This window comes from Podarcis tiliguerta (assembly GCF_965153285.1).
Source record: "Podarcis tiliguerta genome assembly, chromosome: 9".
Lineage (NCBI taxonomy): Eukaryota > Metazoa > Chordata > Lepidosauria > Squamata > Lacertidae > Podarcis > Podarcis tiliguerta.
In genome coordinates, this window is record NC_139542.1 from 15,558,320 (window position 1) to 15,576,483 (window position 18,164).

General features: G+C 45.0%; 1 protein-coding gene across 4 annotated transcripts in view; it reads right to left on the reverse strand.

Moving 5' to 3' along the window:
- Positions 1-18,164, reverse strand: part of LOC310657562 (broad substrate specificity ATP-binding cassette transporter ABCG2-like) — a 32,917-nt gene that overhangs the window by 5,619 nt on the left and 9,134 nt on the right. For 3 of the 4 annotated variants that reach the window (XM_083398397.1, XM_083398398.1, XM_083398399.1), the window contains exons 3-12: positions 17,246-17,305; positions 15,964-16,078; positions 15,403-15,555; positions 13,930-14,087; positions 11,104-11,255; positions 10,681-10,785; positions 8,434-8,675; positions 3,403-3,485; positions 1,790-1,879; positions 738-862 (exon numbers count right to left, since the gene is read on the reverse strand). In XM_083398397.1, coding sequence (XP_083254523.1) covers positions 738-862; positions 1,790-1,879; positions 3,403-3,485; positions 8,434-8,675; positions 10,681-10,785; positions 11,104-11,255; positions 13,930-14,087; positions 15,403-15,555; positions 15,964-16,078; positions 17,246-17,305 — 1,283 coding nt within the window. The remainder of the gene's footprint in view (positions 1-737; positions 863-1,789; positions 1,880-3,402; positions 3,486-8,433; positions 8,676-10,680; positions 10,786-11,103; positions 11,256-13,929; positions 14,088-15,402; positions 15,556-15,963; positions 16,079-17,245; positions 17,306-18,164) is intronic. The other variant, XM_083398400.1, reaches the window with a different exon arrangement.

An 18,164-nucleotide genomic window follows, 5' to 3' on the forward strand; every position in this document is an offset into this window, starting at 1 on the left:
ACAGCTTCACTCAGAGGTCTATTGCGGGTAAAACCGCTGCCTCCAGAATCCCTCTGCAACCAGCGCCTAGCGCACTGAGGGTGTAACAAGCTGCTGATGGGCACTGGAAGCAGAGCGGCCGCAGTATCATAGAATCATAGAGTTGGAAGAGACCACAAGGGCCATTGAGTCCAATCCCCTGCCAAGCAGGAAACACCATCAGAGCACTCCTGACATATGGTTGTCAAGCCTCTGCTTAAAGACCTCCAAAGAAGGAGACTCCACCACACTTCTTGGCAGCAAATTCCACCGTCGAACAGCTCTTACTGTCAAACCGCTGGGTGAAACCGCCATCCCACTCTGCCCTCATACATCTCAGGCTTGCAGAAATATGGAAAAGTAGGGGAGTGGGAGAAACAAAAAGGACTAAATTCAAGACAAAGCTCCAAAACACTTCAATGAGGACGAAGCATGGCAGCGGTCATGAAATGATGCCTATGTGATTTGGGTGCCACAGAGTGCTATTTTTCTAGAAAAAGAGGAGCTGAAACTCACCATGAACTCCTCCCTTGTTCTGTTATAATGGCAATAGCGCCCACCTGAGAGGTGCGAGTTCTGGCAAGTTCTAGCTGGTGACGGAGGGATGGAATATCCTAGTGTGTAGGGTTGACGGGCACGAGCATTTGCACACGACAAAATTTTGTTGCAGGATCCACTTGGCAAGCTCTCTTGTATAGCTTCAAGGACAACATACTTACCTAACATGAAATAAACAATGCTGGTGAAGATAATGCTTGGTAAAGTCCTCATGGGTATTAAATCAGCCATTAGCTTTGAGAAGAAATATGCAGAAATTCTGTAGTATCCACTGATGTACTCATGTCTATGAATATAAACAGTACAATATTACCAGGTAAAGTTTTAAAGTACTCAAATAATTTCACACAGTAAACAACCGAGATACATTGTATGCAGTTTGGCAAAACTTTGAAGTTGCCATAATAAAATCATCCCCCCCCCCAAAAAAATGTACATCTGTTCAATCTTATTTATCAGTCTTTTAAGAAAATGTTATGCTAGGGATTAAATCATTTTTAAAAAAAAATCTACAATAAAAATATACATTGGGTTCATGCAGACCAGAGATGTAAAACAGTTACTTCCTCTTCTCTGAGGAGGCTGGAAATTGTAGTTTGTAGTTAGACTGTAAGACTGTCTCCCTCCCTTTAGAACTTCTTGGGTATTAAGATCAGCATAGGGTAGAACTCTTGGTATTTCACCTCCCTCAGAATATTTTTTTTTGAGGGAGCGGCCTGGAAGAGGGTGGACCCTATGCTGTAATAATAATTTTATTATTTGTACCCCACCCACCAGGCAGGGTTGCCCCAGCCACTCTGTGACTTCCAAAAGATATAAAAACATAATAAGACATCAAACATTAAAAAACCCTCCCTATGCTGTAAAATTACCTCTCCACAGAGATGTTTCTGGGACCTTTCTGTCTCATGCTGAAGATGCACCCTCTTTTCCTGGCCTTATATATTAGGACCCACCCTATTCCTGTGACTCTTAATATGTTTTGAACTCTTTTTAATATTGCGTTTTTAAATTGCAACCTGCCTTGGGACCTTATGGTGAAGGGTGGGTAAGAAAGATGATTCTTGAAATAAATAAATAAAATAAACAAACAAATAAATAAGGTAAATAATAATAATAATAATAGTAGTAGTAGTAGTAGTAATAATAATAATAATAATAATAATAATAATAATAGTATACAGTGTTGCCTGTTCAGCAGTGTTCTACTTACATAAATATCTTCTTCTCCACAACAAAAAGTTCAATAGCGGAAATGCTGCTGAAACACTGGTTGGTGGTCATAAAGAACATAGCACCAATTCTATGGGGAGGAAATACGGATTGTCACCGTAAAGCCTTTGAAAAAATATTTGATATTCACAACAAGGATCCTCTTTCTTCCCCGAAACCCACTTTTTTAGCAAGCTCATCCTTGGACGATCCCATGTTCTCATCTTCACCACTGCCTCACCCACTGGGAAAAGAGCTATAACCTCCATTTCTGGTAAAAAAAACAGGCATTTACAGTGTATGCCCTTGGGCAGCTGCCAGTTTATGTTAAAGATACTAGCCCCTTGGGAGGTGAGTCGAGGCAGAATGGGAGGGGCCAGTACCCAGGCCCAGACAGAGGGGAGGAGCCATATGGGCCACTTGGCCCGGGCCTCCGATTCCAAGAGCCAGCGTGGTGTAGTGGTTAAGAGCAGTGGACTCGTAATCTGGTGAACCGGGTTCGATTCCCCGCTCCTCCACATGCAGCTGCTGGGTGACCTTGGGCCAGTCACACTTCTCTGAAGTCTCTCAGCCCCACTCACCTCACAGAGTGTTTGTTGTGGGGGAGGAAGGGAAAGGAGATTGTTAGCCGCTTTGAGACTCCTTAAGGGGAGTGAAAGGCAGGATATCAAGTCCAAACTCTTCTTCTTCTTCTTCTTCTTCAAAGGGGGCCTTGGTCAGCATATTCACAATTGCAGGGGATGCGCTGGGGCAAACACGGAGGTGCAGCAGCGGTGGGCGGATTCCCTGGGGCCATGGCTGGCAGCGCCCGAGAAAAGCTTCCCTGTCCTGTGATCGGCTCCGCAGAGGAGTACGGAACGGGCCCCGGTTGGGTGGAGGCTACCAAGGCTCCAGCAGCCAGCGCACCGTGAACATTGTGATGGTGGACCATGTTTTTCATGCTATTAAAAGTTGGTGGTTTTTTAAAAAAATATATATATTGTTTGCCAAAAATTAAAACCACACGTACCTTAAAGATAAGTGTGTTGGCTTTCTTATCGCTAAAATTTCTTTTGAAAATGATGAAAAATTGATGAAGATGTGGCCATTTGTTTAAAATTTTGTTGACTAGGCCTGGAATCCTTTTCCCAATGTATTTTTAAAAAGCACTACAGTGGTACCTCGGGTTAAATACTTAATTCTTTCCGGAGGTCCGTTCTTAACCTGAAACTGTTCTTAACCTGAGGTACCACTTTGGCTAATGGGGCCTCCTGCTGCCGCGCCGCCGGAGCACGATTTCTGTTCTCATTCTGAAGCAAAGTTCTTAACCTGAGGTACTATTTCAGGGTTAGCAGAGTCTGTAACCTGTCAATTGACAGGTGCTAAATTTCAACCTTCAAAATGGGAGGCATCAATGCTTCTGAATGCTTCCAGTTGCAGGAAACCACAGGAGGGGAAAATGGGCTCTTGGGCTTAGATTCTGCTTGCTGGTTTCCCACAGGCGACTGTGATGCTGGTATGAGATGGGCCATGGGCCTGATCCAGCCTGATCTTATCTTCTTAAGAAGTCTGAAGATTTCTCTAGAATCAAAAACTGCCAGCATTTTCTCGTCACACAGCCCCCGGATTCCTCACCTGTTCTGCAAACCAGTAGTATCATTCGTTACCCCAAAGAATATGGCACCTACGACTGCTGCCAGGAAAACGGTAACACAGAGCTGAAACATAAACGAAATATATAGCAGTGTTATATCGCATACAGTCGAGTGCAAAAATCACTAGCTGTCAACTACAAAATTGAAGACAAATACAAATCAAATTCCTTCTGAAAATTGGACATGTCGTTAGCAGCGAAACACCCTCCAGCAGCTAAAAACCACCGCAAGCACCATATTAAGTTATCATGGTTTCATATAGAACTTTGGAATTTAGCAGGTTAAACCTGCTGCAGCCTGAGAAACGGCATACCAGACACGTGCCTTTTTCTTTAAGGAGGCATTTGAAATCAGCTCAAGCTGTTTATATTTTGCAATTGACTTTTATTTTTCGGATTATGGCTGTTTTACTGAGGTCTCATCTGCTGCTATGTATTTTGTGGGTGCACAATTGTTTTGGTGTGTGTTTTTTGGTATTCTTTTTTTTACAGTGCAATAGAATTCTATTCATATCTACTCGGAAGTAAGTTCCCAGAATGCAAAGGGGCTTCCTCCCAAGCCTGGGACATAGAATTGCAGCCCCAGCGTGTTTTTATTATTTGGTTTCTTAGCATAATCTACATTTGAAATAAAATAATATTGATATCATTAATAAAATAATATTAATGATAAAATAAGTATCATAACTGGCAGTGGCCTGTGATGATGTATGCAGCAAACTTTGAAGAAGGATGTTGACTCAAGGCAGCCCAAATAGGTTCAGAATAGGGTTTCCCAAACTTGAGTCTCCAGCCTTTTTTTTGGACTACAATTCCCTTCATCCTTGACCACTGGCCCTGCTAGCTAGGGATGATGGGAGTTGTAGTCCAAGTTTGGGAAACCCTGGTTGAGAAGGGTTTTTTATTATTAAAGTGGTACCTCTGATTACGAACTTAATTCGTTCTGGAGGTCTGTTCTTAACCTAAAACCACTCTTAACCTGAGGTACCACTAATGGGGCCTCCCGCTGCCGTCACACCGCTACTGCGCGATTTCTGTTCTCATCCTGAGATAAAGTTCTTAACCCGAGGTACTATTTCCGGGCTAGCAGAGTCTATAACCCGAAGTGTTTGCAACCCAAGGTGTTTGTAATAAGGTTACCAGATTTTTTTCAATGAATCCGGGGAAACTTTTCAACTTCAGTAGGAATGAGAGGGACTGATTTATAAATCTGAGACTGTCCCTGGGAAACGGGGACGTCTGGTAACCTTAGTTTGTAACACAAGGTACTCCTGTATTATAAAGTGTGATATATGGTAAGCATTTTTTCTCTTTTTAGCTGATGAAGTATCTACTGGTATACTAATGTACTTGGAGCACACAAGGCTATACCAGGGGCGGAAGTGACAGCTGAAGCAAAGGATTAGTGTTTGAATGACCGAATGACTCCATGAAGGCTTCTCTAACCTGCCACCCTAATGTTGTTGGACTTGACATCTTTCCGCAGGGCCTGCAAGACAGAGCTGTTCCACCAGGCCTTTGCCCAGGGCACAGCCTGACTCCCTCCATCGGCAATCTCCGCAGAGCTCTGGCCCAATGGTTGCCAGTGGCTTGAATTAATTAATTTTATAATGAATGATTTTAGAGTGTTGTTCGTGCTGTACTTTTGTACTGTTTTATTGTTGTTAGCCGCCCTGAGCCTGGCTTCGGCTGGGGAGGGCGGGATATAAATAAAATTTATTATTCTTATTATTACAACTCCCATCATTCCTGGCCATTGGTCATGCTGGCTGGGGCTGATGGGAGGTTGGAGGTGCACCAGATTGACGAAGGATGCTTTAAAGTGTCGACCATCGTGGGTAGGGCACCGTTTGGACTCAGAATGTATTGGGCTGGTACTGCCAGAATGGTTAAGACCGCATATCAAGCATTAAGTATGAATGATTAAAACCGCGGCCAATGTGATGGTATCAGGCAGTTTGGCAAGAGCAGCCCTCAAACGTAACAGAGGGCCCTCCATACATGGTACCGTGATGTTAAGAACCTGCCGAAAGGACCAAATGTCAGGGATAATCCAAGCACTAAGCCAATTGTAGTAGAAAACAAGGATCATAGCAAGGCCCAATTGAGAAGATTAAAAAAGAACTGTAGGGCATTTGGAGACCGCATTTCAAATCCATTCCTAATGAGGTTAGGGAGATCAAAACGATTGGAGGGGCTGGGGAGTCAGGACTGTTAACCCTGGAAGATTAAAAAGCTCTAAAAGGGCATTATTCTTGTCACAAGGTCAAGCTTTTACAAAGCAATTAAGAGAGATCTCCATAATATCAACATACACATGGAATCAAAGGCCGTAATTCTAGGATTCTGAGGAGATTTTTGGCTTGTGGACAGCAAAAGGTTAAGAAGGAATCAAATGGATCTAATTAGATGTTTTATAGAGCCCCAGCCTCTAAGGGCCAAATAGGTTTGCTGAACATCTGAAGCGCAAAGGTGGGAGAAACTTAAGCCTTCTCGTGGCCTTCCTCCTGCGCTCCCCTCCCCAAGATAATCTTCCTCTTTCAGGACACCCAGATGCATATTTGTTGGGGCTCAGAATAAATGCAGCTGGGGAAAATACAGGCCCAAAGCTGATTTGGGATAAGCAACATTCCCTTGTTCACCACTTCAAATCATATCCCACCTCAGCCACTTTCTTGACCAGGAGCAGGGAACCTTTTTATTTTCTTCTTTTTTATGCATAGCTTTATACAGTGGTACCTCGGGTTAAGTACTTAATTCGCTCCGGAGGTCCGTTCTTAACCTGAAACTGTTCTTAACCTGAAGCACCACTTTAGTTAATGGGGCCTCCTGCTGCTGCCGCGCCGCCGGAGCACGATTTTTGTTCTTATCCTGAAGCAAAGTTCTTAGCCTGAAGCACTAATTCTGGGTTAGCGGAGTCTGTAACCTGAAGCGTATGTAACCTGAAGCGTATGTAACCTGAGGTACCACTGTATAAACAATGAAGGGAAAAGAGAAGTGGCAGTAAAGCATGTCAATTCATCATACCAGTTTAAAAGCTCGGGCGTATGTGGTTAAAACCAAGTGGGGAACTTTTTTTTCAGCCTGAGGGACGCTTTCTCTTCAAAGTACTCTTCCAGGGAGGAGTGATGGGCGAGAGCTCCAGTCAGCTGAGTCAACTAGCAGGTGCAGAGATCACATGCTCTTTGCTTCCAGCCCCATCTTAGCCTGGCCAGGCACAGCTGTGAACATTACCTCAGGCGTTCTCCACCTAGGTTCAGCTGTCACTCTCCCCGGCATTCCCTCAGACATCCCCCACCTGTGTTTAGCTGTCATTCTCTCCAAGCTGCTATGTGCACACAGCCGAACAATGCCCTCCTTCTTCCCTCCTTGCCTGCCTACGGGCTGAGGTGACAGTAGTGGTGGGGAGGGGGGCATTTGAGCTCCTTTTTTGCTTCGATCAATTCTTCCACCGGTCCCATATTCATTCCACCAAGTCCCTGCTGCTGCTCTCTGCAAGGCCCCCCCAACCTCCGGCAGTCTTCGTCCTCCCTGTCACTTTCCCACTGAACTCTTCCAGGTGATCCTCGCCCTCAGAGCCAGTCTCCTGTTCCCCTAAGGCAGCCTTTCTCAACCTGTGGGTCCCTAGATGTTGTTGGACTACAACGCCCATCATCCCTGAGCTCTGGCCTTGCTAGCTAGGGGTGATGGGAGTTGTAGTTCAACAACATCTGGGGACCCACAGGTTGAGAACCACTGCCCTAAGGCATCCTTGTATCCCCTGCTTTTGCCAACGCCCTCTTTCCCTGCCCTCTGTGTAGGCGCCAATCATGGGACACAGTATGTATTTTTGGCCCAATACGCAGGTCTCTTCAGTGAAATGGGTGTTGCTTCCCAATATGGAGCTGGAGACCAGGATAGCTACTACAGTGGTACCTCAGGTTACATACGCTTCAGGTTACATGCGCTTCAGGTTACAGACTCCGCTAACCCAGAAATAGTGCTTCAGGTTAAGAACTTTGCTTCAGGATGAGAACAGAAATCATGCTCCAGCGGCACGGCCGCAGGGGGAGGCCCCATTAGCTAAAGTGGTGCTTCAGGTTAAGAACAGTTTCAGGTTAAGAACGGACCTCCGGAACGAATTAAGTACTTAACCTGAGGTACCACTGTATTTAGTAATTAATTAATTTATTATTATTATTCTAAAGTCTATGAACAGAAAACCTTGTGGCAAGGTGGAAGGAGACAGAAAACAAGAAACTTAAGAGAGAGACTTCTGGTTATTCAAAATAACACAGACAAAGGTAAAACAAGATAGGGCCTTCTCTGTGTTTGCCCCCCAGGCTTCGGCATGCTCTTCCCCCAGAGGTATGGATGACACCTACACAGGGCTTTTTCCCACTGGAACTCAATTCTGGCACCACTCAGGTAGGCCCCATTGCCATTATAAGAAAACAAGTGAGGCGTTCGTGGTGAGTTCTGCCGCCTCTTTTTCTAGAAAAATAGCACTGCGCCTACACTACTGTTGTTTCAGCGGCAACTCAAAACATACCCGTTCCCCTACGAATTTTAGTGGCTTGTGTGAATGTCATGGAACCTCTTGTTTCTGCTGCTGGTTTTTACTGGTTTAGATGCTGGTTATTTTAACCGCTTCATTTTATTGGTTCTGTCTTTTAATTCCATTGCAATATTTAATGGAAAGAGAGGGAAACAAATCTCATAAATAAAGAAATGGTTTAGGTGAGCATCTTCCAATATAGTCATGCAAACTACCATCCCCAAAACAAAATGTGGGTGGTCATCATGGCTCCGGGTGAAATATTCCAGCATCTATGGAAAAACACTGGTGCATTCTGGTATCCATTTGTTATTTCTGCCATTCTCTACACCTGGAAGCCCCCAACAGCTTAAGGTTATTTCTTGTGCAATCAACATGTGCACAGCAGTAACTCACTAGCTGCACAGGTCAATGCAAGTATTGTATCACTGGGGTGTAGATTAATGAAGAAAGCATTTTAAATGACTGGTATTACCTGTGCTATGGAGGCTTGAGGGTTGCCTAGCAGATTTTTGAATGTGCGTTTAGAGACCCACTTGAGCTGGTGAAAGAAGGGAGTGGAGTAGGTGATTTCTCGGAATGAGGTCTCCCTCTGGCTCCCCAAAGACAGCCTCTCTAATTCTGCTTTGGTTTCTTGGTAGTAAGTGGAACTGGAATACTTTTCTGCCAGTTTCTCTGCCAGTGTCTGATCACGACTGATGTGTTCGTCAATGTTATCTTTGGAGAGATGGAGAAATACATTTAGCATGGTCTTCTGGATCTATCGGAGTTGAGCTAGAGCACAAAACACAAAATGTAGCATAACATAAAGGCTGAGTACTTTATATGACGCAGGTAGCGCTGTGGTTTAAACCACAAAGCCTAGGGCTTGCCGATCAGAAGGTTGGCGGTTCGAATCCCTGCAACAGGGTGAGCTCCCGGTCCCTGCTCCTGCCAACCTAGCAGTTCGAAAGTACAAGTAGATAAATAGGTACCGCTCTGGCGGGAAGGTAAACGGCGTTTCCATGCGCTGCTCTGGTTCACCAGAAGCAGCTTAGTCATGCTGGCCACATGACACGGAAGCTGTACGCTGGCTCCCTCGGCCAATAAAGCGAGATGAGCTCCGCAACCCTAGAGTCGTTCGCAACTGGACTGAACGGTCAGGGGTCCCTTTACCTTTACTTTATATGACATAAGCTTTTGTGGACTAGGGTTCATACCATCCAAAGAGGCGCTTTGCTCTTCACTTTCAGTTTGGTCCACTGTTTGAATGAAATGGACACAGGAAGAGCCTCAATTGCCCACCTAGTCCAACATCCTGTTCTCAGCAGATACCCATGGGAAACCCACAAGTAGGACTCAAGCACAAGAGCACTCTTCCCTCCTGCAATTTCCAGCAACTGGCATTCAGAAGCATTACTGTGGAAGCAGAGCATGGCCATCATGCCTAGTAGCTGTTGATAAGTAGATCTTCCATGAATTTGTCGGCTAATGCAGCCTAAGACTGGAATAACTTCTTTTTGCAGCCATGTTGCATTGGTGGCCCATGGTCATTTTGTGGTCAACTAAGACACCGAGATACTTTTCACATGTACTTGATCTCTCAGGTGATATCCTGAAGTTGGGACATGGTGACAGAGAAGAAGACCCTGTCCCATGTTCAGCCTGACCCTAAAGCAGTGGTGGCCAAACTCAGCCCTCCAGATGTTTTGGGACTACAACTCCCATCATCCCTAGCTAACAGAACCAGTGGTCAGGGATGATGGGAATTGTAGTCCAAGGGCCGAGTTTGGCCACCACTGCCCTAAAGGAATGACCAGAGTTGTATGATAGGAGCCAGTCCTCCAGGTATCCTGGTCCTAAGCCATTCAATTGCAATCCCAACCCTCTTTGTGCCAGGATGAGGTGGTTTTGGATTGAGTGGAGGCCTTTGGTGTCTTCCAACCACAAAGTAACACCAGAGTCACTCTATAAGGGCATTTCCCCCTTTCCAAGCATGTGAGTGGGCAGAAGAACTATTAGCAGGTCCACATCACCAGCAGCAGCATACAGAAAGCACCAAAATGAGGCAGGGACCAGCTAAGCAGGCTCAGGATGTGCTAGCTCCCCAGCCAACCCAACTGCCATCATTTGACAGCATCAGGTCCAATTGCTGCACCAACTCCAGGCTCCCACAGGGATTTATGCCTACTTATGCCCCTGCTAGCATGAGTGACGGGTCTGGATGCAGTGGTAGCTCAGCAACACTTCACTGCTGCCTGGGCAGGGTTTGAGCTTCCTTGTCAGGCTGGTTTGAAACCAGCCCTTTGTTGCTCTGATTCCAACAGTTATTTATAGAATCATAGAACTGCAGAGCTGGAAGCGATCACAAGGGTCTAGTCCAATGCCCTGCAATGCAGGAATCTTTCATCCAGCGTGGGGCTCTAACCCACGACCCTGAGATTAAGGGTCTTATGCTCTGTCGGATTGTAGGTGCTGAGACTTCACCGTGTGTCAGTACCAGTGGGAGGTAGGTGGTACGTTGAATGCACACTGATGCACAGCTGAATGCCATAATCTGCACAACAGATGGGTATGATCTCTGAATAGATTGTTGTGCTGGCACCGGCACTATACAAACCAGTGGTCTGTATGGTATCGTACAGGTGTGATTTCTCTATGTCAAAGCTAATCAACGCAGAATGCATCTCTTCATACAGAACACCGGGCAGTGACTCTAACAAAGAAACTGTGTTTTGCATACCTATTTCAATTTCACCAGTCTTGTTTGCAGCCACAGCCGTCGAGTCTCCATTAATGACATCCAGAAAGAAGTCAGCAGGGTTGTTGTACGGTTCGCACTCATAACCTACAAAGAAATAAAATGCTTGCAGGTCTTTCAATAAGCAGGTGGTGAAAATGTATTGCAAAGTACTTGGGATCGTGTATTCAAAATCTTCAGAACTGTTCCCCCCCCCCAAAAAAAAAAAATGTCTCCAGATTATCAAACAGCCTGCAGCTGTCCATGCTTTGGTAATTTCAAGACTAGGGTATTGTAATAAATACATCAACCGGCTCCCCTGTGGCAAAGCCAAATTGAGCTGACTTTAACAAAACAACAACGGGGATATATGCTCACATATAGCAGTCCCCGCTATGTTCAGTAGAGAGTCTTCTGAAACCTTACCACTGGATTTGAAAAATTCTATGGCGTTCTGAGCTGGTCCATGATAAAGCATCCTTCCTGCTGCCAGTAAGGTCAATTTATCAAACAGTCGGAATATGGAGTAGCGAGGTTGGTGGATGGAAAAGATGATTGTTTTCCCTTGCCTGGCCATCCTGAACAGAGTAGGCAGTAAGAAAGGTGTCAACCGGCTTAAGGTTTTGTAAAACATAGTGTTACTCATTCAAAATCTGCAAGCTAAAAAAACCCCCCTGCAATTCATCATAGGCCAAAATTCTCAACATACGGCTGTTCAAAGTGAAGAGACCACCTCTCTGTGTGCTGCCCCACCTCTTCTCTTCTCCGCTGTGGCATAGCGTGGGGGGTGCAGGGGGGCGCGGCCGCACTGGCAGCAACATCTGGGGGGGGGCGCGCTCGCACTTGCAGCTCTCTGCCCCTACCTGGCTCACTCACTCTCTCTCACTGCAGTGCTGGCTGTGCGAATCCGATCCGAGCCGCCGGGTTGCTGCCCACTGTGGAGGGGAGGGTGCCAGGCGTGTGGTGCGGTGCGGAGAGAGAGCGAGGGACTATCTGGGGGAGGGACAGTGCAGCGGGGGGGGGCGCAAATTACTTGCCTTGCCCCGGGTTAGGGGGCGCAAATTACTTGCCTTGCCCCGGGTGCTGACAACCCACGCTACGCCACTGCTTCTCCGTAGCCCAGTAGCTATGACTACTTGCATAATGGGCACTGAACTGATGTTCTAGCTACCTGAGAAGCTGATTTCACTTCCCCATTTGGCCCAGCAGATAGCTTCTGCCTTTTTTCCAGCTCTGCTGAGTGTTTGAAACTCCCTTTGTTCTAGGCGCATTTTGTGACAGGGAATTTCATGAGCACGAGTGGTTTCTGAGCTCTGGGTGCAGTACTGTGCCTATGATTTCAGATTAAAACTGCAGAGTGGAAGGAAAAGAAGACCTTTTCCTGCCTCCCAGCTGCTCTCTGAAGGCTAGAGAAGAGACCCCTCTTAAGAATATTAGGGGAGTGGGCAGGGGAAGGACTAGACCATGTGAAAAAAGGACATAAAATTTTAGCTGCAGCTCATTCATTTTCAGCTTTGTATTCTTATTAAAAAGCGCCCCTAGACATTTCGTTGTTGCTCCCATAACCTAGGTTTAAGGTGCCGTTTAGCTCCTAGCTTTCATATCTCAGTTTCTAACCCTGGTTCTGCTGCATGGCAAGGTAAACCTGGGAGTAGGCTGTCAGAAACGGCATGGGAGTGGGGTTAGGGTTTTTTATATTGTTAGGTTGCTAGTACTTCTTGAAGTGTGCCTGCTTCTGCACTTCCATAATACCTGCTCAACTGCATACCTGTGAAGGAAGAGATTATGAATGCATTGCACACCTCCAGGAAAAGGAGGCTTGTTAAAGGCTGGCTACAATTCCCTAATGTCCGGTGAGCCGCAGGGGAGAAAAAGGGGACCTAGTCCACGAGGCCTAGTCCACTCTTTCAGCAGCTACACAGTTTGCATTTATTATCACCGTACTTTCCCCATTTGTCTTGTTATGAGGCTGGGAGTATTGTAAGTCCCATCAAAGAACTATAACATTCCAAAAAAAATCAAAATAAAAAATCAAGTGCTGTTACTTTATCCAAGATTGATTCTCTGAAAAACACTAAACCTATTTAACAAAACTTTGTTTATTTACTGTACGGTATCTGACTTTCCCCCAAAGTACCTCTGGAAAGCACAAATGGGTTCCCCTAGCTCAACAAAAACCTGTGAGGTGGGGCAGGCTCAGAGGGAGTGATTGACCCAAATTCACCATGCAAGTCTAACCAGTTTGGGTCTCGATTATCTAGGGGGAATGCCTCCTTCCATACAAAACTTCCCAGCACTTAAAATCTTCCAATGATGCCCTGCTCAGGATACCATCTCACGGGGAAGCTAGGTTCGGCCCTCGTTTTTGCAATTGCACCTTCCAAGAGAAGTTCTTGCCACTTTTCTGCAGAAAACTATTTGTCCCATCTGGCCTTTTAAAGCTGAAGCTGACTACCACATCCTCTGTTTTCTGGCTGTTTTGCTATATTGTTTTTACTTTTTTGACTGGTTTTAGAGAAGTATTGGTTTACTGTTGTGTTTTAATATTTTGCACTATTGTATTTTAATATTTTGTTGGAAGCCGCCCAGAGTGGCTGGGGAAACCCAGCCAGATGAGCGGGGTATTAATTATTATTATTATTATTATTATTATTATTATTATTATTATTATTATTATTACATTTGGAAATCCCTGCAATACATTGTATGTACAGTGGCACATAAATAATTTTAAATAAATTGTGGTGTCTGGTATATATTGCAGTGAAGTGCAGAATTTAATAGTCAAGTAAGACTGATGGCTGGTTGAAAGACAAAAGCAAGGTTTATTACTTATGGCAAACAAAGCCACATGTCAGCTCAAGCTTACATGTGGCCAACATGGAATCAAAGAGTTAACAATAACTGATTTGAAGAAGTAAAGCATGAGAAACAATCTACATATCAACAAGCTGTTCGTTAAGAAGGAATCAGGAAGGGAAGAATAGGTTGCCTTTCCGTCTACGTCACCTACCCCGGTTCAGGTAACTTATTGCAAGCATTGTTGTTTCCTAGCATAAATAACATGTCTAAGTAAAACTCTGGACACAGGTGGTCTCTCCATCCCAATCCCAGCCTTATCCACTAAATCCCAGTGGCTCACACAAGAACCATACTTTGGGCATCACAGTTCATTGCACCGATGCTGAAGAAAGCGCTATTATTTCATCCCATGCACAGCCAAAGACACGCAGTACCTTTTCTAGCAATTACCTTTTCAGGAGTAGCAGGACAGCATTGGCTGTGCTGGCATCCAGTCCAGTGGTTGGCTCATCTAAGAACAAGATTGCAGGATCGGTAATCAGTTCCATGCCGATATTGGTCCGTTTCCTCTCTCCCCCCGATATGCCACGAATGAACTGGGTTCCAACCTAATGCAAAACGAGAACTTGAGCGATATTGTGTACGTCGATGGTGCCATATAAATAAACGTTTAAAATAATAAAGATTAATATTTCATTAGAAGAATTTCATTTATGATGATAGAGAAGGGGAAAAGAAAGTGAGAACGAAAAAACCCTTACATTACCATACATTGATATACAAATGTGTATATTCTTATTATCCTAATATACATATAATTGTCAATAATCTAATATATTCTGTGTAAACTCATTTCAATATTGCATTCAAAGATAGTCTGCATCTATAAGCTATCCATATTTTGCAAGTGTTATCATGTTGTCAAGCCATGACAGAGTGGTGCAGAGCTAACAATTTGCTCATAAACACAAGGAAGACAAAGGAACTTGTGGTGGACTTTAGGAGACAGAAGAGCAATGTCCAGCCACTTTTGATTGATGGGGTCTGTGTGGAGAGGGTAACAACGTTCAGATTTTTGGGCATTGAATTACAAGAGGATCTGTCCTGGAGTGTCAACACAAGGGGGCTTGTGAAGAAGGCGCAGCAGAGACTGTACTTTCTGAGAATACTAAGGAAAAACCATATTCCACAGAAACTGCTGCTTGCCTTCTATCACTGTGCCATTGAGAGCGTGCTCACTTATGGCTTATGTGTGTGGTACGGAAGCTGTACTACCCAGGACAGGATGGGGTTGTGCAGGGTTGTTAAGGCAGCAGAGAGCATTGTTGGCTGCCCACTCTCCACCTTAGAGCAGATTTATACCACAAGGTGCCATAGGAAGGCACTGGACATAATAAAAGATCCATTGCATCCTGGTCACTGTCTCTTCGAGCTTTTGCCGTCGGAACGGAGATACAGGACGATGAAGACAAGAACAAGCCGTCTTAAGAACAGCTTCTTCTCCAGAGCGATATCGGCCCTGAATGGGAAGCCCGGACTTTGAAAGTCAACTAATCTCCCTTGCTGTATCATACTGTATTGTTTAATTAGTGTTTTTATGGAGCAGTCAAGTAATTTCGTTGTCCCCGAAGGGGGCAATGACAATAAAGATATATTATTATTATTATTATTATTATTATTATTATTGATTAAGAGGAATCGTATCTCTATTCTTCTAATCCATCAGTATCAATCTCTTGGCCAGCATTGGGGCATGTAGAATCCATTTTCACTGTCCTGTTGTCAATTTCAATGCAATCGGTATATTGTCCAAAAGACTATTCACCTCTGAAAATCTTAATTTTTTTCTGTAGTGTCTTATATAGTTTTTCTCCCATAATTTAGTAAGTGTGGGACATAGTTTTGGAGAAGCAATGATGATACCTTTGAGTCTGCCACTTTTGTCAAGCCCAGCTCCTTGAGGATCTGGTTGATCCTATCCTCCTTTTCCTGCTCCCTCACAGTCTTCGGTAATCGGAGGGCAGCTGAGAACTGGAAGTTCTCCCTCACAGTCAAGGTCCCCATGACCACATCATCCTGGACAAATCCAAAGGAAACAGATAGATACGCACCTCAAATCAGGAGCTCCAGTTCACATACCAAAGCCACAAATCACATGCAGAGCTCCAGGCAAACCTTCTCTATTTCATGCTCTGCAACATTTGCATAAAGCAAACTGGGACTATGCATCACACTGCAGTGGCGTAGCGTGGGTTGTCAGCACCCGGGGCAAGGCAAGTAATTTGCGCCCCCTAACCCGTGGATTTTAGCAGGGGGCAGAGAGCTGCGAGCACGAGCGCGCCCCCCCCCAGATGTTGCGCCCGGTGCGACCGGCCCCCCCTGCACCCCCCACGCTACGCCACTGTCACACTGGGCAATCCTGATTTTAACACTGAATTTTGTAAAGGGTAAAATAAACAGAGTCAGAGACTATCGGTGGCTTACCTGCACAACATATCCAGAGATACATTTAAAATTGGCAGGTTGAGGGGCTCCATTGATTAGAACGTCTCCACTCAAGCCACGGGGATCTTTCCTTGCGGCTAAAATATCCAGTAGTCTAAAAGAAAAAGGCAGAACTACATCACACAGGACTCCCCCCACCCACCCACACAACTTTTTGTTGTTGTTAAAGCACACTGGGAGTCAAACTGGATTTGATTGTGCACAATTTTAGTGGAAATAACTCATCCCAACCCTTTCCAAAAGCAGCTATGTGGACAAGAGGAAAGTTTCTCTCCAGTGCAAAAGTGTAGCTGGGGAGGATTTTTATCAGGCCCAAGGTATGGAGGGAAAGGAGTAAAATCCCCCCCCCCCATGGTTCTGATCTGATTGTGCTTTTCCCTGGTGTGGCTGCCATTTAAGAGTTTTATTTTAAAAAGCACAGATCACCAAATTCATAGAACCATAGAATTGTAGACTTAGAAGAGACCACGAGGGTCATTTAATTCAGCCCCCTGCAACACAGGAATCTTTCGCCCAACGTGAGGCTTGAACCCACGAACTTGAGATTAAGAGCCTCATGCTCTGCCGATGGTGTTGGCTCCTGAAACCTATCATTCTACTTCCCAAGAAAAAAAACTAATTTCTATTCATTTAACCAAAATATCTTTTGAATTCCCAAGCCACGTTACAACTTTTTAGCACCACTCATTTGGGGAAATTGAAAGCTGAAAATTTTAACACACCCTATTAACCAATGGGATGATCTCTCCTCCCTCCAGTGCTGTTCTGGGCAGTCTCCCAGTCCTCCATGAGTAAGTGTGTGTGTGTGTGTGTGTGTGTATAGGAGGCGTACGGGGAAGAAAAGAATCCCCATTATTTTAGCCGGAGTCATTCTGCCGGCTTCTGCTAGCAGAACAGAGTAGATGAATCCAGCCCTGTGTGTTAGACATAACTTGCAGTTTGTTCACACAGATGTCTTGACTCAGTTTATAGACTGCTCTGCTCCTCTGTCTGCCTCTGTCAAGACCATAATAGCATAATCAGCATCGTTTAGCTAGTCCCACTGAGAAACGTAACTGAGGACATGCTCACAACATTATACCAGAATTGCAGGAAAGAGGCTGATCCTCCAGCAAAATTATTTTAGACCAGACTATGAACCCCTTCTGGGCTTCAATATATGAAGCCATGTTTTCTGCCTGGAGGGCTTTCTTTTAGTCAAGGGTAGGAATTGGAGCCAAGTTAACATGTAGCTGCTTTTGCTCACTGCCACGAAACTTACGAAGACTTGCCGCAGCCGGTTGGCCCCAGGATTGCGTTCAGTCCAGGCCGCATTATACCGCTGCAACACAAAAACAGCACATTTCTTGTGAGTTGTTTCGCCTTCAGTACATTGCATCTATTGGTCAAACGCAAGCTGCAGATTGATTCGAAGCCTGGGTTTGAAAAGGCTGAAGGCCTTAAAAAGTGCATCCGTACAATAGTCTCAAAAATGCCCCTGCGAGTTAACATTACAGCGGCAATCTGGACAAGCTGTCCTTCAAGATAGCATACATACATACTTTATTATTATTACAGTTGTATTGCACCTTTACTTCAAGGAGCACAATGTGGTATAATTAAGTTCTCTCCCTCCAGCTGTGCCTCCGGTCTTTTCAAGGCTTCTTCTGCCCTCGCTGAAGTACTCTTCGGGCTCCACAAGGACTCTCCAGCGCTCTGCTGCCAATTCCAAGTCTGAATCGATTTATTTATTCCCAGCACTGCATGCATATGTGGTCATGCGCGAGTCAATCACACGCATGTTGTGGGAGGGGGGTGCCTAGAGTTAATCCAGCACTGATCACGGATCCATGGGGCATCCCTGAAACTTACAAATCAAGCCTATGGGTCCCTAGGGTTAATAACGACTGCTTTCATAACACATTATTTCAGTTTATCTAAGGGCAAGCTACCAAATATTCTGTAGGGTGTGGCCCCCTGTTACCTTTCACACAGGGAACAATATAATTCGGTTAATTATTCATAGTCGTATTACTGTCTGTTCTCATGTAGCATTGAACTTCACAGTCAATTACGCACCATTTGCAACCACAGCCGTGTTTGCTTGATCAATTTTTGTTCCCGACACAGGTCAATAAGCGAGCATTGGCAGATTTCCACAGCGGTGGCTGCCATTTTAGATCCAGCGATTCCCACAGAAA